Source organism: Helianthus annuus, chromosome 5 (genome assembly GCF_002127325.2).
Source record: "Helianthus annuus cultivar XRQ/B chromosome 5, HanXRQr2.0-SUNRISE, whole genome shotgun sequence".
NCBI classification, from domain to species: Eukaryota; Viridiplantae; Streptophyta; class Magnoliopsida; order Asterales; family Asteraceae; genus Helianthus; species Helianthus annuus.
Window position 1 is genome coordinate 4,159,428 of NC_035437.2, and position 25,904 is coordinate 4,185,331.

Genomic DNA, 25,904 nt, shown 5'->3' on the forward strand with positions numbered 1-25,904 from the left:
AAAGGGTCACTCAGAGGTATTATTAAACATGTTGACACAGTTAACCCCTGTAGTTTGTAATCTCTCACTTTCTTCCGCGTTTTATTTTTGTACGATCTATAATTTATTTGTTTGAAGGTTTAAGCATTATTTAGGGATACTATACAGTATATTTACCCTTGTTGACATTTATAACCCTCGAATTTACATACTTTCAAGGTTTGTCAAAATTAGTCCTTTATTTATTATAGATGCCACGTGTAAACAAATGACACGTGTTAACACATCATTGGACACAAAAATTCGAGGTGTTACATCCTCACCCCCTTAAAATAAATCTCGACCCGAGATTTACTCAAATAAATAGGGGTATTTTTCTTTCATCGTAGCTTCGACTTCCCACGTATATTCAGGACCTCTTCGAGAATCCCATTTGACTTTTACAATCGGTACGTGCTTTCTGCGAAGCTTCTTCACCTGTCGATCTTCAATCGACAAGGGTTTTTCTATAAACTTTAAGCTCTCATCTATATGCACATCTGTGTGTGGAATCACCAACGACTCGTCAGCGAAACACTTTTTGAGATTACAGATGTGGAACACATTGTGAATTCCATTGAGCTCTTCAGGCAAGTTTAGTTTATAGGCAACTGATCCGACTCGTTCAATGACCTCAAAAGGCCCTATGTATCTCGGACTCAGCTTGCCTTTCTTGCCGAAACGCATCACCCCCTTCCAGGGTGACACCTTAAGTAATACCTTTTCACCCACTTCGAAGTGAAAATCTTTACGCTTTGGATCAGCGTAGCTCTTCTGCCTATCGCGGGCAGCCTTGAGACGTTCCCGGATCTGGACAATCTTGTCCGTTGTCTGGAAAACAATCTCTGGTCCCGATAATTGGACCTCTCCTACTTCCGCCCAACAAACAGGCGATCTACATTTCCTACCATATAATGCCTCAAAAGGCGCAGCCTTTATGCTGGTGTGGTAGCTATTATTGTAGGAGAATTCGATCAGGGGTAGGTTTTTATCCCAGTTACCACCTAAATCGATCGCACATGCACGAAGCATGTCTTCTAGCGTTTGGATAGTACGCTCACTTTGACCGTCCGTCTGTGGATGGTAAGCCGTACTAAAATTTAAACGCGTGCCCAAAGATTGCTGGAAACTCTTCCAGAAGTGAGATGTGTATCTAGTATCCCTGTCGGAGATAATAGACACAGGTATGCCGTGTAAGGCTACAATCTTATCAACGTAAAGTTGGGCTAGCATATCGGAGCTATACGTCTCCTTGATGGGTAGAAAATGAGCTGATTTAGTCAGCCTATCGACTATAACCCATATTGTATCATTTCCTTTCCTGGTCTTGGGTAACTTGGTTATGAAGTCCATAGTTACGCATTCCCACTTCCACTCGGGAAGTTCAAGCTGTTGTAGCAAGCCAGACGGCTTTTGGTGCTCGGCTTTGACTTGAGCACAAGTCAAGCACTTTGCTACATGGGCGGCTACAGACTTTTTCAAGCCTATCCACCAATAATTTGCCTTTAAGTCTTGGTACATCTTATCAGCACCAGGATGGACTGAGTATTTGGAACTATGGGCTTCCTGGAGAACAACATCTCGTAGTCCCCCATAAATCGGAACCCATATGCGTCCGTTTAGTCTAAGAATTCCATCCTTGCTAAGAGTCAACTGCTCTTCAGTTACTCCCAGCTTTTCATTAGGATAATTGGCTTCCAACACAGCCTCTCGCTGTGCAGCCAAAATCCTTTCTATCAAATTATTCTTAACCTCAATGCTCTTGGCATTGATTCGAATGGGTTTTACCCTTTCTTTTCTGCTCAATGCATCGGCGACTACATTCGCCTTGCCGGGATGGTACCTGATTTCACAGTCATAATCATTCAGGGTTTCCATCCAGCGGCGTTGCCTCATGTTCAACTCCTTCTGGTTGAACAGGTGCTGGAGGCTTTTGTGATCAGAATAAATCACAAACTTAATGCCATAAAGGTAGTGCCTCCACAACTTAAGTGCAAATACAACGGCACCCAACTCCAAATCATGGGTGGTGTAATTCTTTTCATGCACCTTTAATTGTCTTGAAGCATAGGCAATCACCTTGCCCTTTTGCATAAGAACACACCCCATGCCTGTGTGTGATGCATCGCAGTAAACTACGAATTCATCTGTACCTTCCGGTAATGTCAACACAGGTGCGTTGCTTAGCTTCTGCTTCAGTATTTCAAAGGACTCTTGCTGCTTCGGGCCCCAAATGTACTTTTCTTTCTTCTTGGTCAAGGAAGTCAAGGGCGCAGCAATCCTTGAAAAATTTTCAATAAATCTTCGGTAGTATCCTGCTAAACCCAGGAAGCTACGAATTTCGGTGGGCGTCTTTGGCTCTTGCCAGTTCATGATTGCCTCTACCTTAGCGGGATCCACTTGGATACCACGCTCACTCACAACGTGTCCTAAAAGCTGAACTTCTCGTAGCCAGAATTCACATTTCGAGAATTTGGCGTAGAGTTTCTCACGTTGTAGTAATTCGAGAATGCAACGGAGGTGCTTCTCGTGGTCATCTTGGGTTTTAGAATAGATCAGGATATCGTCAATGAAGACTATGACGAATTTGTCCAAGTACGGCTTGCAAACGCGATTCATGAGATCCATGAACGCAGCCGGTGCATTTGTGAGCCCAAAAGGCATCACTAGGAACTCGTAATGACCATAGCGAGTCCTAAATGCAGTCTTGTGTACATCTTCATCTCTGACCCTTAGTTGATGATAGCCCGACCTTAAGTCGATCTTGGAGAAGTAGCTTGCTCCTTGCAGCTGGTCGAACAGATCATCGATCCTTGGTAAAGGATATCTGTTCTTTATGGTAACTTTATTCAGCTCTCTATAGTCGATGCACAACCGCATCGATCCGTCCTTCTTCTTTACAAATAGGACAGGAGCTCCCCAGGGAGATGAACTAGGTCTGATAAAACCTTTCGCCAGCAGTTCATCCAACTGGGTCCTCAGTTCTTTCATTTCCGTTGGCGCTAATCTGTAAGGTGCTCTTGCTATCGGAGCTGCTCCAGGAATGATGTCAATTCTGAACTCCACTTGTCTATCTGGTGGCAAACCAGGTAGTTCTTCGGGAAAAACCTCGGGGTATTCAGAAATGACAGGAAGATCCTCGATCTTCGGCTTTGGTTCTTCAATTATCACCTGAGCCATGTAAATTACACAGCCTCTGTTCAAACACCTAGAAGCTTTCAGCATAGATACGTCTTCGGGCAACCCGTACTGCGTATCCCCTCGAATGGTAAGAGATTCACCATTCGGAGTCTTTAAAACTATTTGCCTCTTGCCGCAAATGATTTGGGCCTGGTTATGGGATAACCAGTCCATGCCTAGCACGATGTCAAAACCCACAAGTTTGAAAGGAAGTAGAGATAAGGGAAAAGAATGGTTCCTAATGGATATTTCACATCCTTCTAGAACGGTAGAGACGGTTTCTATCGTGCCGTCTGCCAACTCTACTTCGTAATTTAGGTCTAGGGTTTTGATTGGCATATTTAGTAGTTGGCAAAATTTCTGGTCTACAAAGGACTTGTCAGCGCCAGAATCGAACAGTACTCTTGCAAATATATTATTTACGAGAAAAGTACCTGTAAGCACATTGTCGTCCTTGACCGCTTCCTTTGCATCCAAGCGAAAAACTCTCGCATTTGTCTTCTTAGTCTCTTCTGCCTTCTTGGCATACTTTGGGCAATTACTCTTTATGTGCCCCTTTTCATTACAATTATAGCAGGTTGCGTCCTTTATCTTTTTGCACTCCACTGTCTTATGCTCCTTGGACTTGCATAGCCCACAGGGTGGAGTCCTTTGTTGCGACTGTGAACCAGACGCAAACCTACACTTCCCGGAGTGAGGTTTCTTGCAGACCTTACAGTGAGGTCTTCCATCAGCTTGCCCCTCCTTCCTTGCCTCCGACCCTTTCTTGCCCTCACCGTTTCCACGGTGCTTTTTACCGGACTTTCGTGAGGTATCATCCTCACGCTTTCGCTTTTCAGCCTCCTTGCTCCTTTGTGCCCTCAGACGGACAGCATCAAGTGTAAGAGACAAGGAGAGGTCAGTAACTGACCTGAAGGTCGTCGGCCTGGAGGCCTTCACGCTGGCCTTGATCGCCGGCTCTAAGCCCCCAATGAATCGGGCAATTCTTCTTGGTTCTGGTGTCACAAGATATGGCACCAGGCGTGACATAGTGTTAAAGCTTGTCAGATAAGCTTGACAATCCAGGTTTGTCATCACCAGTGAGACAAAATCAGCCTCAATCTTCTCAACCTCGTGCTGAGGGCAGTAGTTTTCTTTTATGAGGGTAATAAACTCCCCCCACGACATCTTGTACAAGGCAGACTTACCTGAAGCCTGCACCAGAGCTCTCCACCATGCCAGGGCCTCGCCCTTGAATGACTGGGACACAAACTTAACCACGTCCCTCTCAGCGCACCCGCTGATGTCCACAATCGTGTCCATCTCGTCCAGCCAGGTGATACAATCAACCGCACCCTTTTCCCCTGTAAATTCACGGGGCTTACATGATACAAAGTATTTGTAGGTGCAACCCTTAGCACTGGACGCATCAGTATATTCTCTATCGCGGTGAACGCTATGCTCAGTAGACGAATGCTTGTCGTCATCTTTCTTGGGTTCAGAGGGTGGTTTGGAGTGTGTCTTTGGTTTAGAGGGTGGTTTTGACACAGATCTGCCTTGAGACTCAGTATTTTGACGATCAATAGCTGCCTGGACAGCATTGTTGATCAGAGCCTTTAGTTGTGCGCCTGTCAAATATACTGACGCATTGTCATAGTCATCTTCATTCGTGTGGCTGTTCTCACCATTGGGATCCGCCATTTGTAACTTGAATCTGTTACAGAAGATAACAAAATTTTAATTTAGGAGATTATTACATGATTGTCTTTTATGACAATTTGTCAACCATGGTACAGAGACCATATTTGGTTAACTCATTAATTCATTATATATTAGGATTTGAATATCTCCTATTTCAACTATATAAATAGTATTGGCGGCATAAAGCCTAATCATGATGATGTTTTATAATATTAGCCGAGATTTCATAGAATCAAAGGCATAGAGAATTGAACCGTAGTTCTTTATCTCTTTTCGACAGGGAGTCATAGACCACCACTGTCTTTTGTCGTTATAAGACAATTATTATGGCCCATAGGCACTACACCTCTAATGGATGTCTTAATATGGTTGGCCCGTAGGCACTACATCACTAATGGATGTTTTAATAATATTGGCCCGTAGGCACTACATCGCCAATGGATGTTTTAATAATTCTGGCCCGTAGGCACTGCATCACTAATGGATGTTTTTATAATATTGGCCCGTAGGCACTGCATCACTAATGGATGTCTTTATAATACTGGCCCGTAGGCATTGCATCACTAAATGGATGTCTTTATAATACTGGCCCGTAGGCATTGCATCACTAAATGGATGTCTTTATAGTACTGGCCCGTAGGCGTTGCATCACTAAATGGATGTCTTTATAGTACTGGCCCGTAGGCATTGCATCACTAAATGGATGTCTTTATAATATTGATCACCTTCATTGGTGATTTAACCCACGATCTATATATCATTTAGTTGGGTTTTGAAATCCTCAAAGGATTGTTGTATAAGAATGACGTGCGTGATTATAACGAATCACATCTGCCATGAATGTTAACATGAGTACAGAGGTTAACAGGGAATCAGAATCTTTTCAGCTAGGTCGTACCATCTTGACTGATCTTAAAAGACCCCAAGCTAGGTTTCACCCCCTTAAGATTCCTTATTAGGCAGATCAATATAAAAGGAATGGTTTTGATTTATTTTTATATCTATTAAAACAAAACTCATAACATACATTCCAAAATCCCAAATACAATTACATATTGCCCTAAACGGGTCTTTCAAATAATACATACCTCCATAGAGGTTTTAAAATAAGTGACAAGTCCACGCAGGGACTAATACAAGATAGGTGTCCATGCAAGGACTAAAGATATGTCCACGTAGGGACTGAAATACGATAAGTTGTCCACATAGGGACTTATTTCAAAATAGAAATTACATTCGTATTACTATTAAGGGCTAGTGGTCACGTTTCTTCTTTTTGCCCTTTAGTAGATTCGCCAAGCCCTTGAGAAATCCTCGGTGGCTTTTCTTTTCTTCCTCGAACTCTCTCTCCACACGATCTAGTCGATGGAGTATTTCTTCCTGTTCAGGAGGAGAGAATCGTGGTTGTGGCGCTTGATGCGGAACTGGAGGTCTGGGAGGTATTGGATACCCATGAGCTGAGTAATCCGGTGGTCCCATGTTTCCATGTGCTCCGTCAGGGTAGCGCGCATTATATCTAGCCGACACCACATATGGGTCGCGCTCATAGCCGTAGTTGTATTGTGCTTGTGACGGTTCAAACGGGTTGTAAGCCGTTGGACCTGTGTAAGCTGGTATGGGTTGGTCATACCCAAATGGTGGCGAATTTCGTGCAGTAGGTGCGGAGTTCGCTTCTTGTATAGGACTTGAAGGTCCTTCTTCATGTAGCGGCGGATAGTGGCTGCTACTTGAATGTCGAGGAGTGCTGAAGTGGTTACCTCCTCCTCCTCGTGTAGACATACGAGCATTGGTCCTCCTACGCCTCGGCGGATCAGGTATAACTGGTTGTGCCGGTGGCGGAGGTGGTGGCGTAACTGCCTCAAAGCGTGAATCCTCAGAGGGATCCTGTGGATGTCTCGGTTGTTGTGTCTGATGAGATGGTGTGTTGTACCACTCATGTCGGTCAAACAAGGCCATAAAGCTGTCTGGGCCTTGATACTGTGGACCATGATATGAAGATCCATCAGATACTTCTATCGGATGCGTGGGCGTACCACGAGCTGGTTCAGTTGGATCCTCATCTTCCTCCATGGGATCTTCAGAAAAATGGTCTTGTGGCCCTAGTGGAACAAAACCTGAAGGTTCCTGTATGTAGTCAGCCGGATTAAACTGAGCTACGTAGTATGGACTAGGGTCGTCGTAGTTCCGGTGCGAAACCGAACGTTGTAGAGGTATGAAGGAAGGTTGTGGGTTGTTGGGATTATTTTCTGAATCTGGTCCAAAGGAGTGCCGGTAGGATGGCGTCGAGCTGTGCGAAGTGGAATGCCTTGCTGGTTCGTAAAGATCTCTTCGTCGTTGTGGCTCTTCGCTTCGTGTCATCGAAGGATGTCTTGTACCAGATGGTCCAGCTTCTTGATCGTGATGTGTCACGATTTCTCCTCGGCCTCTTCGTCCCCTTCCTCTTCCTCGGAATATAACAGGTGGCATTTTCCTGCTCCAAAACTTATTAAAAATCAAATCGAAAAATAAAGACAAAAAGGAGTATAAATCCGAATTTGTCCTAAGTTCTTGTCTAGACTCAAGTATGTGCAATTGTGTCACTGAGATTAAACACAATAGGGTAGTGTTTAATTCACTCAATGTTGGCTCTGATACCAACCTGTCACACCCCGATTTCCACGTGTCTCACCGGTGGGCCCGGTGGGGGATTACCGTGACGATGTTGGCAACAATATAGTCAAACCACACAATTATATAATGCACAGCGGAAGCATAAGATAAATATATAATTTCAACCTCTGATTGTAATATCAAAATGTATTACAGAAGTTGAATATCCACAGTGGATCGTAAATACAGATAAAGTATTGTTCCATTAGATACTGCAATCAAGCTTGCGAGGCTTATCCCGACGCTAGGGAGCTAATACCAGCCAATTACGTTTAGGTACCTGCACTTAATCTTTTTGGGGAAAATACGTCAGTTTACACTGGTAAATACATTCAACTGACACATTTGAAAATGTTTATTAAAATTGATTTGAATGCACAGGGCACAAACTCTTTTATAACTTGGGAAAATTCATAATGATCTTGTGAACGTTTTACATGTTCTTTTATGCGTTCAGTAGCCCGGGTCGTGCCGGGTTAAAGATTTATAGACACACCACGTTTGCGTAAAACCGTAGTACAGAAACCAACGGCTACGTCTTTTAGTTTTAATGTCGACACTTTATACCGGGTGTACGCCTACACCGGGATGTCGATGGTCGTGGCCATTTCGTAAAATGATGCCAAGGATATCCGGGACAACGGTCATTAAACCCCCCAAAGGCTTATAAGCAACAAAACTGTTTAAATGAGCCGATCATATTTAATCAATTAACCACCTAAGTGATGGAAGTATATAATGCTCAATCAAGCGGTATTAATATACCGTAACCCAAGCCCATATAGGGGAAATAAGTCAAAAGTATTTACCTTTGCAAGTATTAATCCTTAATTTAGATCAAGTCACCGATAGCTTTTACTGAGGCTCCTAATCTGGAACGAAGGTTTTAATTAACCTCTTAGAATCCTAACGGTCCTTATATTAGCCGTAGCTTAAACCGGTTGATTCCGATATATAGATATGGTTAATTCGCACGAAAAGGCGAAAACCGAGAATGGAGTATGATTTGGACCCGACAAGTTCAGAGACTTGTTTTATATGGGTTTATAGTTCATACTCTGGATTTTGGGGTTCAAATAGTATACTTTGACCCATATCGGCTATTGCACGAAAACTAGTTCCGTGGGCCGTACCGTGTGCGCAAATAGGCGAAACGGTTAACCATAAGAGTTATACGCTTATTTCCTAAGTCAATATGCCTTAAAAGTATTTTGGTATCAGTAGGATACCTTCCGTAATGCCCGTAATGAGTTTAAGTTGGTAATATGCCCCGTAGGGGCTTTTTGGTCATTTTAAAGACTTTAAAAGGGATTTTCGAGTTCTACAAGAAATCTGAGTTTCCCGAACAGCTTATAAAGCTTAAAATACTTTATTTATTATTTAAAACCAGTAGCAACTGGAATCGGGTCAAAAGACCTTGTAGAACTCCCGTTTTGGCCAAAAAGGGCATATTCGGTATTTACCGAACCGTAGCCATAACCGCAGGTTATGAGCAAGGTAAAAATTATTAAAAATCTTTAAAATTCCCAAAATATTATTTTACCACAGTGGGTAAAAGTTTTGGTGACGAAAACTTGGGTTAGATGGGCGTTATGCTAATTGCGCCGTTAATTACAAAACTTTCTTAAAAGTGCGCCTTTTAGCATAACTCTCATTCTAGACCTCGGATTGACGTGAAACTTTAAGGACATGCTTATAATTCAACAAGCAAGGTTTTGGTCCGTTCACGTGTCCGAAATACTCGTTTTAATTTTAAAAGGCCGTTACGGTCAACTTTTAGGCGAATGACGGAAATGCGCTAAAGACTCGGATAACTCATGAACCGACCACAGAGGCTTATACCCACATGTGACCTGGTCCTAAGAGAGTCCTAGGGTATATTTATACCTCACTAAAACGGGTCAGAACTGAAGTCAAAGCAAAAGTCAAACTTTTGCGACATTCGGCTCCGAACCGGTTCTTTATAGCAAATGATCGATTCAAACGAGCGCAAACATGTTTATATACTTATTATCATGTTTTATGATTGTCAAAACAGGTTCCATAACATATATATTACAGATTATGCTTAAATCGCTAAAATAGCTTTCTGTTGACTTTTTAACCGCACGTTTGACTCGATATTTGACATAGTTAGAATGGTGATCAGGGGGAACCATTTTAGAGGTTTAATACCCACATAAATACCAACTCATAACCACTTTTGATTCGTCATAAGACTGAGTCGTTTGCAAGATATTGCAATGACAACCGTTAGTTACGACGGTTGCGTTTATAGGCTATAACTATTGAAATGTGAAACCACAATGGTTATGAATGACTTACAGAAGTTGCTTCTTGACTATAGAGCAGAAGAAAAGCTAGAGAGCTCCTTAGAATGATCAGATTGTGTGTTTTGAGTGTGATGAAGGTTATGAGCACAATGGTGCTATTTATAGTCACACAAGACCCTCAAGATCATTACACAACATGCTATAACTGATCATGGATCATGGGCAGGTGTCCCTAAGGGGAATGGGTCGTGTAGGGGTCACCCATGCTGCCATAATTGATCAAATGATCGTTCAAGAGCTCAAAAGTCAAGAAGTTACAACCATTCTGCATCTGGGCGTCGTACGCGACCCGCATGGACATTCCATGCGTCTTTTACGCGGGTCGCCTGGGATCAGAAGATCAGACGCGTAATAGAGGGAGCTCGCGGCCCGCCTCAACTTATGTTGAAACCTTACGCGGGTCGCGTGGGGTTATATTTTCAGAATTTTTCAAATCTTTTATAATCATTACAGAATCGGGCCATTAATAACGAAATCTTTTGTAATGATTCACCTGGCCTTTCGGTTCCGAAGGGGTAACTTTGCGGTTTGGCCCTCGGTTATTTACCGATAGGGGCCTCGTGTTAATTACCCGCATTATTAAGTCCCCGGTTTATTTATTAATTATATTGGAAAGCCTTAACTTTCACTGTTGACGCTTTTAACCCTTCTTCTACGAATTCGATCGTAACTTTCTCGTTTCATATCGAAACTTCGCGAAATTCATATATATTATTTTAGTGAGGGTATAATACCGTTACAAAGTCTTGGGAACGTTAAAGGGTCACTCAGAGGTATTATTAAACATGTTGACACAGTTAACCCCTGTAGTTTGTAATCTCTCACTTTCTTCCGCGTTTTATTTTTGTACGATCTATAATTTATTTGTTTGAAGGTTTAAGCATTATTTAGGGATACTATACAGTATATTTACCCTTGTTGACATTTATAACCCTCGAATTTACATACTTTCAAGGTTTGTCAAAATTAGTCCTTTATTTATTATAGATGCCACGTGTAAACAAATGACACGTGTTAACACATCATTGGACACAAAAATTCGAGGTGTTACACTTGCCCTACAGATTTTGCCTGTATGCCCGAACATTTTGTCGAAGACGTTATGGAATTACTTATTTCGCTTCTAGGATTCCACGAGCTTTGGACAGTGTAAAGCTGGTAAAAAAGTGTAAGTTATTCAGTTTTTGTTTTGCCTCTTTGCTGCACCGTATTTCTGTTGCTTTATGCAGTTTTATCCGTCTGTATTTGGTAGATGATTTTATGAATTTCATTATTATGTTCATGGCATGTCCAGAGTATATAAGAAATCCGTATTTAAGAGCAAAAATGGTTGAAGTACTCAATTGTTGGATGCCTCGTAGGAGGTAGCTTTATACTCATAATCTTTTGTTTTGTGCCCAAAATTTGTACTTTTTTATACTTATGGTTTTTTACGACATTGTGTCTGCAGTGGTACATTGTCTGTCACAAGTACACATTTTGAGGGGGCACCAACTATCTGTTCAGTATCTTGCCAGAAATCTTCAGAAACTTTATGTTGATATCGAATTCACAGGATCCCACACTCAGGTGATTTTTCCTTTAAAGTTGGCATCTCGGTTCATGATATTTGCCAACGAGTAATTTACACTTTTCTGACTATTGTGCAATTCTATGACAAACTTAACATACGACATAATATTGCCGAACTTCTAGAGTATCTTTGGTAGGTTCCTCTACACCTGAATGCTTGGAAACAGGTAATTCAATGTACGATTGCTACATATGTGTACTTTTACCTACTTTGTAATGACTTATGTAGATCATTCGAATTTGTTTCAGATTGCTAAGGAAGAGGAAAAGGGTGTTTACTTAAATTTTCTTGATTTCCTGATAAACGACAGTATCTTTCTTCTTGATGAAAGTCTGAATAAAATTCTTGAACTCAAGGAGCTGGAAGCTGAGATGTCTAACACAACCGAATGGGAACAAAGACCCGCACAAGAGAGGCAGGAGAGAACTAGACTTTTCCACTAAGCATGTTTGTTTACACTTTATAGTTTTCTGTTTGTTTCTTCCAATGTATGCGTTTGTACAAAATATTACATTTCAAAGTAAATAATATTGTTTTTGTTGAAGCCCGCGTATTACGCGGGCATTAACCTAGTATTAAATAACGAAATAACTCATAAGGTAAAGTAACGATAAGGGCGGAAATAAAATGTCTCTTTTCTATCAAACCGTTCATAATCACCGGCTAACCGCGTCATCCACATCTTTTATTAGGGCAGTCGGTGTGGAGACGTTCCCGCCATGTCCAGGCCAGGCACCGTCCCATCCTCCCATTTTCCCTGCTTCGTCGGCATCCTCTTCGTCCTGCTGCTGCCGCTCAAGCCGCTCCACCCCCTTCTTACACACACATATACATACAACACATATATATACATATATAGGCTCATCTTTCATTTCCCTTGGTCCATCTTTGGAGGAGCATCCTCCCTGGATGTTGACGTGACGCTGACATGGAGGGGCATCCTTCAAAGACTTGTCTTCTTCACACCTAATAGCATTAAACAAAAATCAAATTATTTTTATTTAATTAAAATTAAACTACGATTACTCTCTTACACTAACAAACCATGCAAGATGTTAAATTAAAGGCCATTCACCCACTACAACTAATTTGAGAACTCTCTCTATATTTTTCTCCAAATTCATGTAGACATATAAAAAATTAAATACAACTTTGTTTTACTTTATAAACGATTTGTTAACGTATACTTAAAGTGTGTTAAGTTTAGGTGTAAAACCACAAACCACTTTCTTTATATTTGACGTAGGAATGTGTAATATTCCGGTAATAACTTGAAAATCAAAGTCTTTCATATCATATTATAAATGCTTTCTTTAAATGTTTTGATTGTGAATTTGTTGATGATGTTTTAGAACCAAAGATATGAAGAGATGATTATCTATATTTGACATCCTAAATCACATTTTTGTGTCGTATCTTTATCAAAATAGTAAGTGTACTTTTAGCATTAAATATTTAAACTATCGGTGTCAAAGTTTAAAGACCATGCGTAGTGGTTGAATCCTTTTTATGGCGTTTTTCGTCATACAAAAACCACATCAGCAGGGTCATTTTAATAGAAAAAGTTTGCGATGGCTCAAGCCCTTCACCTAATTATTATTTTTTAAGAAAAAATATAAGTCAATAGTAAGGGAGATAGAGAGATTGTGAAGGCTTTAGTTAAACCAAGGTGTGGGAGGGTGTACAAAATGATCCATGAATTGAATCACGCTTGGAACGAGACCATGGGGGCGGTGTATAGGGGTGTTTTGGGGAGTGAACGGGCCACTTCACGCCCCATTATGTATGGTCTAAGACCCTATCAAAACATTTTTAATTAATTCTCAGTTATAATACCGTTTTAGTATTGAAGTTATACTTATTCATCAATATAATACGTGATGAGAGTAGTTAGTCATGGACATTGATAATATTTTAATTATCATGCGACCATTTATGTCCAATTACCATTACCAATTAATTAGAAAATGGTGGCGTGAAACAAGGAAACGTGGGCGGTGACTCGTGGAGTACATTGAGTATTTTATTGACATTGACAACTAGGAACAAAGTGTAAAATAGCAATATTTTTTCGACCTTCACTCGATCAGTCTCCCACTCACCATCGTTTTCTCTTTGATCACAAAACATCATGTTATGTTAGATACGTTGTTTTTAACGGCAGAAGATTCTACGATATATTAAACAGGGTCAGCGATGTTGTAGAACCCAAAAGTTATGTTAAATACATGTATGTAGAAGGTGGCCTAGAATGACGTCGGTGGAGCCAATCACGGCAAATTCTGTGTGTACATAAGGTGCAGTGGCAGCTTTGATGGTGTGCAGGGGGACCTCCGCACAAGGCTCGTGATTTCGAGGGGCACACGATTTAAAAAAACCATAAATATATATGTTATTTTTTAAAATAGTAAACACATATCAATTCCAATATAGACTCATTTAGAAATCATTTTTTATGGTTTAGAATTTTGCCCACTTGCCATTAGGTTTATTGAGGCCAATATTAATTTGATTTTTTTTAAATAATAATAAAACATTACGGAAGGGCGCATCTTTTTGAGCTCGAACAAGGTACATGAATTTTTAAAGACACCTCTAATAAGGTGGTTGATTTGATCGTGGTTTGGGCTTCCTTACGTTGGTTCGGGGATTAGGTTGTGGAGGGTGGATGAAGATGTTGGATGTGATAGATGTTTGTGCATGAGATTTGTAAGTAGAGTCGTAGATTAACTTTGAATCGTGATAAATACATATTAAAAAGTATGTTTTCGGCACAAGTGTACATTATTACACGGAATTTGCAGTAATGTAATTCAAAGTCGCACTTAAGTTTTAGAAAACGTCTCGCTTGCGGTGTGCACATATAATGTATATATATGTGGGCTCTTAGGGGGCAAAAGTGAAGTTGCACTAATTTTAGCGTTATTTTAAAAGCGGCGGACGGTTAATCACACATCATATGGTGGCATTGATAGCCGAAAGACAAAAGGGTACATGCACTAATCGGCCTTTGTCCCGATTATTGAGTGTTGTGTGTCTTATGTCCAAGGCTTGATGTAAAACTACTATCAAGTCGGGGGTCTTACTGGAAACAACCTCTCTATTCCTACGGGGTAGAGCTAAGGTTGTCTACATCTTACCCTCCTCAGACCCTACCTTAGTTTTGCTATTGATGGGATCAACTGCGTATGATGATGATGATGATGATGATGATGATGATGATGATGATGATGATGATGATGATGATGATGATGATGATGATGATGATGATGAATACGACGACTTAAGTTTTAGACACTAAATCAAAGCAAAACAACTAGGAGATTTTCAATGTGATATTGTATGAACGGAAAGCGAAATACATAAACACTAAACAAAGTCGATCGGAGGTACTAATTTACTGATGATGGTCAAGTCAGCTGGCGGCAAAAATTGTTGGTAATAAAAGGGTTGTTTGGCAACCCCTGAACCAATAAGTGTTGAACTAGTAAGAGGTCTAACCAAGTAAGAAGCTTTGAACTAATAAATGTTGAGTCAGTAAGTGTTGTTTGGCTAAAGCTCTGAATAAGTGTGTAAGATGACATCAATGGGGTTGTGGTTCATTGGCAAAGACAAGGCCTTTAAAAAGAACTAGGTTGGGAAGGGAAGGGAAGGTCTTGGGTTCAAGTCCCACAGACGACCGAAGATTAAAGAAATTAGTCGTTCAAAAAAGGGTGTAAAATGACTATTTTACCTCTCTGAACTATTTTGTTCTAAATAAAATATATTTGATGGTTAGCGGGCGGTGATGGCGGTTGTTGGTGGTGGCGGGTTGTGGTGGCGTTAGTGGTTAGCGGTGTTGTTGGTGGGTGGTGGTGTTGGTTGGTGGTGACGGGTGGTAGTGGTGGTGGTTGACGATGGTAGTGGGTGGTTATCGTGGTGGCAGGTGGTGGATGGCGCTGGTGGTTGGCGGTGTTGTTGGTGGGTGGTAGTGTTGGTGGTGCTTCGGTGACGAGTGGTGGTGGTGGTGGTTGACGATGGTGGCAGTGTTGGTGTGGTGGTTGGCTGAGGCAGGTGGTGGTTGGTGGTGGCTGAAGTTTTAGGGTTAAATAGTTTATTAGAGCTAGGGTAAATCTATCTCTTAATTCTTAATCATTTAGCATGATCTGTATTACTTAATCATTAATAGATCAATTGAACCATTAAGAGATGTTATTTTGTGAACTAAACACCTTTTAAAAGGCTACCAAACAACCCCAAGGTACTATACATGCCATTTTAGGGTGCTCCCCCTTGAACCCATAGAGCAACAAACCCCATTGACCATGTCGTTCACTGGGTCTACAATCGAATCAACTTAAACAAGTGTGCCTTCGAACATTCTAACCAATATTATAACTTCACTTAAATTCCTTTTAACCTCAGTGTATCTTAGTTGTTACATAAATTAACACTAAAACACGCACTCGATATTTAAAGGTGGTTTATAAGGTTAAGAAAAAAATGTTGTGTATTATCTATACTATATTATAATGCATGAGGGAGGGGTATTTTAAGATACCTAAAAAATAAGAACTTTTCCCCCTCTTTATTTATAAATAGACCCCTAAAATGAGGGCAATTTGGTCTTTTAAACACTATTTATTTTTTTACCCCCTAAACCTATTACACTTAAATCCCTGAGTTTTAACAAAATTATAGATAATTAGTTACACTTTCCCCCCCTCCACAACAAACTTATAATTCTTTTACCTATTCTTTTCATAAACTATGATGTATTAAAAACATTGAAGATACCATGACGACCTTCTAATTTTTTTCAACGTTTTGATGTTTGCCGTGGTCAGTATTGACGTACGGATTAAAATGTACAGATTGATGGTGCCTTAGTGTACAAGTGATTAAAGCCCAACGTACTTTTAGTCGTCGTCAGAAGTAAAATATATATTAAAAAGGTAAAAGCGTTATCAATTTAAAACTAAAACCATTGTTGAATAATTGATTAAAAATTTCCTTTACATTTTAGTCAAATTTTAACAGAACTTTCTACTTTAAAGGGGTGACAAAATTTTATTGTTAACCAAGCGGGAAAATTTTTAAAATTTAAACTTTAAATTGCAGTACTAAAGTTTATCCTCTAATCTATATCTATACTATTTTATAAATCGTATTCGAAGGTTAAATTGGCTTTTTCCACAAATCTATTAAAATTGAACAATTTACAATATCTACGCGTATCCGAGGGAGATTCAAAATTCAAAATTAAGATTCACAATAACCTCAATATCCATTCACGTATCCGAGTGAGATTCAAAATTTAAAAACCAGATCTACAAATCTCATTATCTCTCAACAAACTTTTTTTGTTTTTTGTTTTTTTTTCACTCAGAGATCAAGTCCCAAATCCGTTCCAGATGTCGATGGCGAAGACAAAGGGAAATCGGAGGTGATAAAGGTCTCAACATTAGGGTTAGGGTTCCGCCATATCAGCAACGGTTTGAGATGTCGCCTTACGAAGGGTAATGGTTGTGAGCTCCTGAATTGAACCAACATCTACATGTCTTAGATCTGGTCAGATCATCAATCTCTAAGACCAATCCGACGATTAGGTATGTTTCACTTGCTCCGGTTGTTTTCTGTTCGTTATGATTCCGGTGATCTGGAACATTGTTTTTGGTCTATTAATGTTTGTATATAGATATATTTTTGTACATTAGAATGAGGATATAATGTTGTGAGAAGCTATTGATACATACACCAACAGGTGATATGTCATAAGGTAAAACTCCTGTACTTTTTACTCATCTTTCATTGATTTTTTTTCTAATTAGTTAGTTAGTTTAGTTCTGATAGTTGAAATTCAAAACTTGCAATGGGCAGACGCTCTATTTGCAGATGCTTTTTCATCATTTTTGAGGATGTTGGGTTAAATGCTGATAAGGTATGATTGTGTTTATAACAATTTACCTAACAACTTCATTCTTACTCTCCTTTTAAATAACTCCGTTAAGGAAGAAAATATAGAAAAGGAATTGAATAACTGTCTTTTAAAAATAACACAAACTAAGAACTGAGTTTTATAAACTCAAGAAATGATAAATGAAGCGTATGTAACCGGTTTATTGTTGAAACTACACACTATACATGCACCAAAAAGTCATGTCAAGACACTTGAACCTGAACACAAGTGAATTTCGCGGGTTAACACGAAAATGACCCGTTCAATCAGAATATTTTATTTTATTTACTGAATATTAATGTTGTTAAGTCATATATCAAGTCATTTTACTCATAACTTTGTGATTTGAAATGCAGTTTTTTATCGAATTATGAGGGCCTGAACCCTGTCCTGAGCCCCTGTTGAAGCACAATGGCTTTTTACAGACAACTACATGAACATCCAGTGGAATACTACACATATATAGTGTTAGCTTAGCGATAGGAGGTTCAAACATAGTGGAAGTTACGCAGCGATAAGTAACATAGAAGGGGGTATATTAAAATATGAATTGGATGACAAATTGTGATACGATGCCACATTTGTTTATGTGTAGCTGCCAACTTATACTTATTTTATTTATATCTAACGTTAATCATGTGTACGTAGTTTTCTATGAAATTATCTTAGTATTGCACTCGTTGGACCAAGATGCGCTAAAGGGGCTAACACCATCAAACTGAGAGCAAAAGCAGCTAAATTTGCCAAAGCAACAATGAAGGCGCTAATGACATCATTCAAGGTCTGTTTAAAATTTGCATCCACATAACTGAAAGAGAGTTACATTTCTTTATGTTTAGGTCACAGTTTCACTTAGTTACTTGTGAAATGATATGTTTCAGGGGCATATTCGAGTTGTTATTTCTTCGGTCAATGGTGGTGTTCATCTATTGTAATTATTACGAATCGATATAACATTAAAATAGCTTCCCTTTCTGTCAACAGAGATTTGGAGTATGGGCTGACTGGGACAACCTTTATCTCACTCTTGATCAGAGGCTACTCAGGTAACTAAGCTAAATCAGTATCACCTATAGGTTTTTTTTTATTTGACCAGTAATTATATTTTTTAGTATCTTATTCTTTTGGCATTTTAGATTAGAGTGTTTGGGCAAATGGTTTTTAAAGGGTGAGAAAGCCAGTTCACTAGAGTCTTTCATCCTGCACTAGGTATGATTTCCGTTCTACCTGACCTCTATTACTGTTTGGGAAAAATCCGGTTCACTAGGGTACTTCATCCCTTAATTCACTTGATAAATAAAGTAGAGAAAATGATAATAAGAACATTAAAATTCATGCTACTAAGAAATATTACAGGCATGGGCTAAATTTCCTCAAAAGTAGAGACTTTTAAAAAGTTATGATGACCCAGTTTAAATCTTAAAGCTCATGCGTCTTAATATTTAAACCTCATATGAATTTAGTGCGATTTATATCGACTTTTTATTTCCGTTTTTTTTTGTGTTAATAACTTTGAAGTGTGTATTTAACTATTTATTTTGTTATGTTGCAATAATTGTGACGTGGGACTAGAAGGTGAATGGACTTAAAGTGTGTATTTATTTTGTTATGTTGTCATTAATGTAGTTGTGCTGTTAGAAGCATGAATTATCCTACGAACAGTTTTATTACAGCTGATTATATAGTTATGGTTATTTTGATTATATAGTTTAAGTGCATCTGCTTTCATAATTTTCTCATGCATAAACAAGTTGATTCATTTCTCCTTTTGATAGCTTGTATGGAGTGGTGACTATCCCTGCTAAAAAAGGCTTGACATGTGGGGTATACAGAGAATTTTGGCCTATTTACTTAAAAACTGGTCGATTCAGGTCATGTTTGTTCTCTTAAGAGTTGTATGAAGAAAACAACTAAAAACGAAACATGTTAAACGAGTCGGATTTTGTCCAAGTGTACATTGTTTTCCATATGTTAAAGAGAATCCGTATTAGTGCATGAAAGCTTTTTTGATTTTGTTGACAGGCTTGTGAAGAAGGAATTAGCTGCAAAATAAAGTCATAATTCATTATTTGGAGACCCATCCCTCAACACCTTAAAAACCTTAAGGTATTGGCCATTGGGTATTCTAACCATAAGAAATATGAGACCAAGAAACAAAGACATGTTGCAATCTTTGATGCTCCAAAATTTCCACTTTGACACTGGGTATGTACATATTCATAATAAATATAAAGCTTTAAGAGTAAATGTTTGGAGGTCAAATATGTTTTTTCTTTTTCCATTTATTTCATTATAAATCCCTACCATCATTTTGCTAACACCTACTTTTAACAAAATTAGGTTGGTGTGAAATATGATTACAAAAAAGTGTATTATTTTTAGAAAGTAATGTCTTTTTATAAGTAAACGATATAGTAGAAGTTCCATTCTTTCTATTTGTGCTATTCATGCAATCTATTAGAGATGAAACATAAATTGTATCGTCCCACTAATGCTCTTACCTTTTTATTCAACCGGGCAATCATGATATCATAAGATCGAGAACTAGACAAATCTTCATAGTAAATACCCCAAAAAATAAAAAGAAACAAAAACTCTTCAACTTAAAAAATCCCTTATTTTGTTTCTCGAATGTTCATTTACGGATGGCCAATACAAAGATCAAATACCATGTGGAAACAATGCAACGGATATGAAATGAATTATACAAAAAAAGTATTATCCATACGACTTCACTACCAGAAACGAGTGCCGTAATACAAAGTGTCACCCCCGCCGCATCGCGCGGGCACCTTACTAGTAAATTTATAATATTAGATAAACTCGTTACCGATTATAGATGGCAACACATATAATTTGGAACAAAATGATCTTGGCAACCCTTGTAATACCAAATATTTGGTATCTTTATAGCATGACAAACTATTTGGTTTATTACTTGGGACATTAATTCGCATTGTTAAGGTCAAATTTGTAATTTCCATACCAAAACATACCAAATACTAAGTTTAAACACGATTTGGTCTCGGCTTATTTATCAGACATGTTATACGAATAATTAGGTCTTTATAGACTCGCAAATCTATTGAAGTTCGTTTATTAAATAAGTTTTAACAAATCTAGACTCGAGCTTATTAAAATTCAATTCGATTAGTTTCAATTATTGATCTAATCTCATATAGATGCTCGACTTGTTAGTGTCATTGATTTTAATATGAATTATATATGATCAGATTATAATATCAGAATATAATATTAATTTTTTTGGCAAATTGGAAATAAATAATCCCACCTAACTCTATTTGGCCGATAATAATCCCAAGTCAATTATTAGCCGATACTAATCCGAACTGTTCAATTTTTTTTTGTAAAATAGTCAGCCGTTAAAATAGCTTAACGAAGTTAAGTTTTTTTCCGAATTACAAACCAGTGTTTTAGGGCTTTTGATCAGAACAATGATACAAGTCGATTGATGTAAAACTTACCTTGAAATAACGCCCTAACCCACGAAAACGGTGCTTCAATTCGTGTGTTTAAACTTCCAATTAACAATAATCAAGCCATTTCGAGCACAATTTCGATGTAAGTTTTACATCAATCGACTCGTATCCTCGTTCTGATCAAAAGCCTTAAAACATCGGTTTGTAATTCGAAAAAAAACTTAACTCCGTTAAACTATTTTAACGGTGGACTATTTTACAAAAAAATTGACCGGCTCGGATTATTATCGGCCAATTGAGTTAGATCGGATTATCTATTTCCAATTCGCCTATTTTTTTCAATAAATAATAAATCACATTAAGTAGGGTTTTTTTACTTAATAATTACGTGGATTTACATCGAGATAGATGGTAAATGGGCAACAAGCTGCGTTGTTACCCCTTTTTTAATAGCAAAGGTTAAGTTGATTGTCAAAAATAAGTAAATGACTAAACTACCCTTTGATGATGATCTGATGTGGTTCCCCTTAAGGGCCTATGGTTAGGGTTTTAAGAAGCTCATAATTCATGTTGTTGATTTGAAGAGATTTAAGTGAATAATCCGGCAATTGATGTAGGGGAGAAGCTAAAGTGAATAGAAGAGGAGAATTAGGGTTAATTTGAGTTTTTTAGTGAAGAAGCCGAGTGAATTACTTATTTGCCTTTGAAGAAAACGGATAAACAAACGTTTGACTGACTGAGGGTGTCAAAGTACAATGAAATATCATCACAAGGTTTCATTTGACAAAAACCGAAAGGTATGATGTCATATTGCAATATGAATAAACCACCGAATGACAAATTGCACTTTACTCGTTTTATGTGGTTTAAGCATAGGGCCAAGAAAGGTAAGTTTAGTTGGGGAGATTGGTGTAAATTTGTGAATATATAGTGTTTGTTTGTTTCGTCCGTCCCGGTTTTTCGGGTTCGGTGTTGCGTTAAGGAAGTTCTTGTTTCAAAAAACAAATCTAATAATAACTCCACGTATCATACAAAGAAAACAATATTATGGTGATCGATCTATCCATAAGTCTTATCTTTCATTCACAATTCCATGTGTAATTATGTGAGAACATTTTCTTTTGTCTTTTTCTTAAAGCATCCAAATTTAGGAGAACAACATATTAAATCAGCTTTTTACGAAACATTATATCGACTTTAATAAAGAAAATATGGTTTGACTATACAGTTACATGAGATTTATTCCAGTTTTCATTTAAATTTATTAAACATTAAATATAACTACTTTAATTCCAACCGAAGGATTTAATAAAGACAAAAGATATATTATTCGACCAAAAATTATGATGACGTGGCACTTGTATATTTATATCCCTTTGTTTGTAAGCAACTTGAATTTATCAGCCTTTTTTATTATATAAAGAAATGAAAAGGTGATAATAAAAGAAATACTTTATTATACTTATTAAAGTAGGTTTAAGTTAACTAAACTAATACAACAAAATTCTATCCAAAATTCCCCTACTTTATTTTAATTATTCAGATAATACCAACTCATTTAATTATTTAATTCGATCAACATAAAGCTACTTGTGGAATATAGTTATTATAATTGGATATTACAAATAAAAATTCCAAACAAAATACCATCTTGAAATTAGTTATTTAAATATGATTACTAAGATACCAATCTTTGAAATTTTAGATAAAATATCAATTTTATTTTGACTTAATTACAACTTTTAAATGTCAACTAAATTCCAGAATTAGGTTTACTCTATTTCACATACAACTTGGTAAATAACATATGTACATGTATATATATAACTCAACTCACTTTCTTCCAAGTGTTCAATTGCACACAAGAACAAAACTTCAAGAAAGACATATTAGTGAATATATAAGCTCTATGGCAGAAGAATTTCAGGCGGAGGTCTGCGGCGGAAGCTTGTGGAGTTCACCGCGAGCTATCTTTAACACAAACTCGTCGTTTTTGAGCACCTATGGAGGCTGCTGGCAAAATGATTTGATAAATATGAAAACAAGGTCAACCGACGAGTCTTCCGGCTGTTGTGCCACCGCTATCTTGCCGGATACCGCCTGTCAGATGATGGGGTCATCACCATCTACAACCACCAATTGGTATCAAGCTTTATTAGTGTAAGTATACAATGACTTTTGTGTTTCTTTTACTTTGTTTTTACAATAATTGAATCAACTTTTGTTTCCACTAAAATATGGTCCATAGATGTCTTTTATAATTACATGAAGCATAAAAAGAATCTGATCTCATTTGGGATTTTTATTAGTGATGGAAGAACTGGAGAGAGTTATAGGCAAACCCTACCAGAAATCTTGAACAATTTACCATCAAATTTTGGTATGGACCAAGATCAAGCTTCAAACTTCATCACAAACTCGGGTGATTGCACCGGAAACTTTGGTAGTATGAATGATTACCCTTCAAGTTTGCTACAAACTTTATTTGATGGTGAATCATCACCACCAGCAGCCGCAACAGTTTATGATGTTCAAACGAACTTAAACAACTTTGATCCGGTTTCAAGTGTAACGTTTTTTAGTAACACGTCCGCTTTGGATATAAACGATAATCAAGCAGGTTTTTTCGCATCAAATCAGGCATATGAAGAGAAACCCAAATGCTCTAACATTAAGGTAACTAAATTTTTTTGAGTTTTACTTGTTTATATTCATGTTCACAAGATTAGGGTTTCCTCAAGAACTTTTTTTAATTATTTATTTTAGACGCGAAATGAAGATTTCCTGGACGATATGGGATCATCAGTGAAGAAAAGTTCGAGTGAATCTACTACATATAAGCGACCTCGTCTTGAAACGCCATCGCCATTGCCAACATTTAAGGTACACATAATATTCATAAACTTTTTTCTCAATCTTCTCAAAAAATGAATCAAATGAATATATGTAAATATAAACCCTAATCTTCATACACCTTTTGCTTAGTCTCTCTAGACCCTGTATGAGTGGGATTTTACTAGGCACGTTTGTTTATTTTAAACCCTAATGAAGTCATTGTTGGCTTTACAGGTTCGAAAAGAGAAGCTAGGCGATCGAGTCACTGCGCTTCAACAATTAGTTTCGCCTTTCGGAAAGGTATTAATTCTCGACCTTAATGTTCTATTAAACTTATTGTATTTAAAAAACTCGTTACTGTTTTATATATCTTCTTGAAAAATTGGATTATGTTGTAACTTATAACAATAAATTGAATTTACAGACTGATACGGCATCGGTTCTCCATGAAGCCATTGAATACATCAAGCTCCTTCATGATCAAGTCAATGTAGGCTTTAGTTTATTTGTACATTTTTCCACAATATAATTATTTCATATATATACATCAGTTTATAGTTCATTAATTAATTTCCATATGTTTTCTTCAGGTTCTAAGTAACCCCTATATGAAAAATGGAGCTACTATGCAAGTGCAACAGGTGAGCTTATACTTTTTATTCATGTGTTTTTCTAAATATTTCAAATTAAACTTTATTCATTAACAAAAAAATTATATTATCTTTAGATAAGCGACAAAGCGGAAGACAACAATGAAGGAGCTAAACAAGATTTAAGGAGCCGAGGCCTTTGCCTTGTACCGGTATCTAGTACCTTCCCGGTCACTGCAGAGACCACACCCGATTATTGGACATCATGTTTCCGGGGTACATTTTAACTCGGCACAACGTTAAAGTTCAAGACTCAAAGCTTCATAAACTTACATAGGCTAGCTAATGGTCGGGTCGGTTGTTCACTTGTTCTTCTCAAAAGATTAGCTGGAGCAAGTTCGTTTCTTAAGTTTTTTCGTTATTTTGATTAAAATGAATTATTCAAAATAACGAAAAAAGTTAAAAGAACTAGAAATATGTTGCTTAATGATGAATATAAGCCACATATTGGAGTAGTGTAGTAGAAGTACAATGAACAAAAGTTGGAAAAGGAAAGGGAAAAAGGAGGATATGAGAAAAAATAAAGCTACAAAGTGACCCTTGAAGGAAGGACAACCAATGCCAGTATGATGTAGGGCAAGCAAATGATTAGGGTTCTATTTAGAGAAACAAATAAATATCTTTTTTTTTTTTTTTTTTTTTGTATTTGGTTGTATCTATAGTATTTTACTAGAAAGTTTTTTTGTGTTAGTTTGATTATTGCAACTTTTAGATGTTAACTTTGAGTGAGTAATGTTGTGAATTTTTTCTTTCAAATTATGCTCGTGTAACTAGCTAGGATTAATGCACAAGACAGTGTCTATGCCATGCAAACTCAAAACCTAAATGTATAAAATGATAAAACAACGATCACTTGGATAAGTATACCTGAAACTCTGAAAATACAAAATGTATGAAAGTTACCTTATGGATTATTTGACACGTAATTTTATCTAGTCAATATGTATGTTTTTCATTTATGTTTCTAAAAAGATTCATCAATAACTAGTCCTTTCTATTTTTATTAATGGTTAATTAACTCACAAACTCCCTAATTCGAGTGTTAAATCTACATCTTCCGTCCATTATAAAACTAGATTCCCCAACCTCATGAGGTTGAATACATTTTCCAACACCTTGGTTTGTTTGTTTTTTTTTTTTTTTTTTTTAATTAACTTTCATTAGACCCAAAACACCGCACAAACTATCACCAAGACGGAGATAGAAGCCGAAAGCCACAAGAACAAAAGCGGTTACATTACATCAAAGTTACTCCATCTATCCCAGTCTACAACCTCTCCTTTAAATCTATGCTTATACCAAAGAAAACCTATAGCCTTGACGTCCGAGATCAGATCCACCACATGCGATTCCTTGCCATTGAAAATTTTCTCGTTCCTAGCTTTCCAAAGCCGCCAACACGCAAGAGTAACTAACCCATGAATAATCACTTTCTTGTTCCCAGACGCTCCACAAAGCTCGTGCATATTAACCAAGTATTGAACCTGAAACGCATATATATCTGGAATTCGAAACCAATTAGATAAGCCGTTCCACATCCCAGCCGAAATCACACAACCTGTAAGAATGTGCTCCATCGTTTCTTCTATGCAATCACACCATGCGCAT

At 37.7% G+C, this 25,904-nt stretch overlaps 1 protein-coding gene and 1 long non-coding RNA gene across 2 annotated transcripts; both read left to right on the top strand.

Moving 5' to 3' along the window:
* The first annotated feature begins 10,927 nt into the window (after nt 1–10,927).
* LOC110938450 lies at nt 10,928–11,953 on the top strand. The gene is made up of 3 exons (XR_002591408.2): nt 10,928–11,224; nt 11,311–11,599; nt 11,682–11,953. It is a non-coding gene; the product is annotated as an uncharacterized LOC110938450 (long non-coding RNA).
* Nucleotides 11,954–22,532: 10,579 nt separating this feature from the next.
* On the top strand, nt 22,533–25,015 carry LOC110939738 (transcription factor bHLH112). Its single transcript, XM_022181310.2, has 7 exons — nt 22,533–22,971; nt 23,121–23,487; nt 23,578–23,694; nt 23,881–23,946; nt 24,071–24,136; nt 24,237–24,287; nt 24,374–25,015. Exons 1-7 carry the CDS (start codon nt 22,619–22,621, stop codon nt 24,521–24,523), a joined length of 1,170 nt encoding a protein of 389 aa, XP_022037002.1. The 5' UTR covers nt 22,533–22,618; the 3' UTR covers nt 24,524–25,015.
* Nucleotides 25,016–25,904: the final 889 nt, after the last annotated feature.

Excerpts from the sequence above, each read along its gene's own strand:
- LOC110939738 (XM_022181310.2), top strand. The coding sequence starts at position 22,619 with ATGTACATGTATATATATAACTCAACTCACTTTCTTCCAAGTGTTCAA. Across the intron at positions 23,488-23,577 it reads CCAAATGCTCTAACATTAAG|ACGCGAAATGAAGATTTCCT; the intron begins GTAACTAAATTT and ends TATTTATTTTAG. Across the intron at positions 23,947-24,070 it reads TAGTTTCGCCTTTCGGAAAG|ACTGATACGGCATCGGTTCT; the intron begins GTATTAATTCTC and ends TTGAATTTACAG.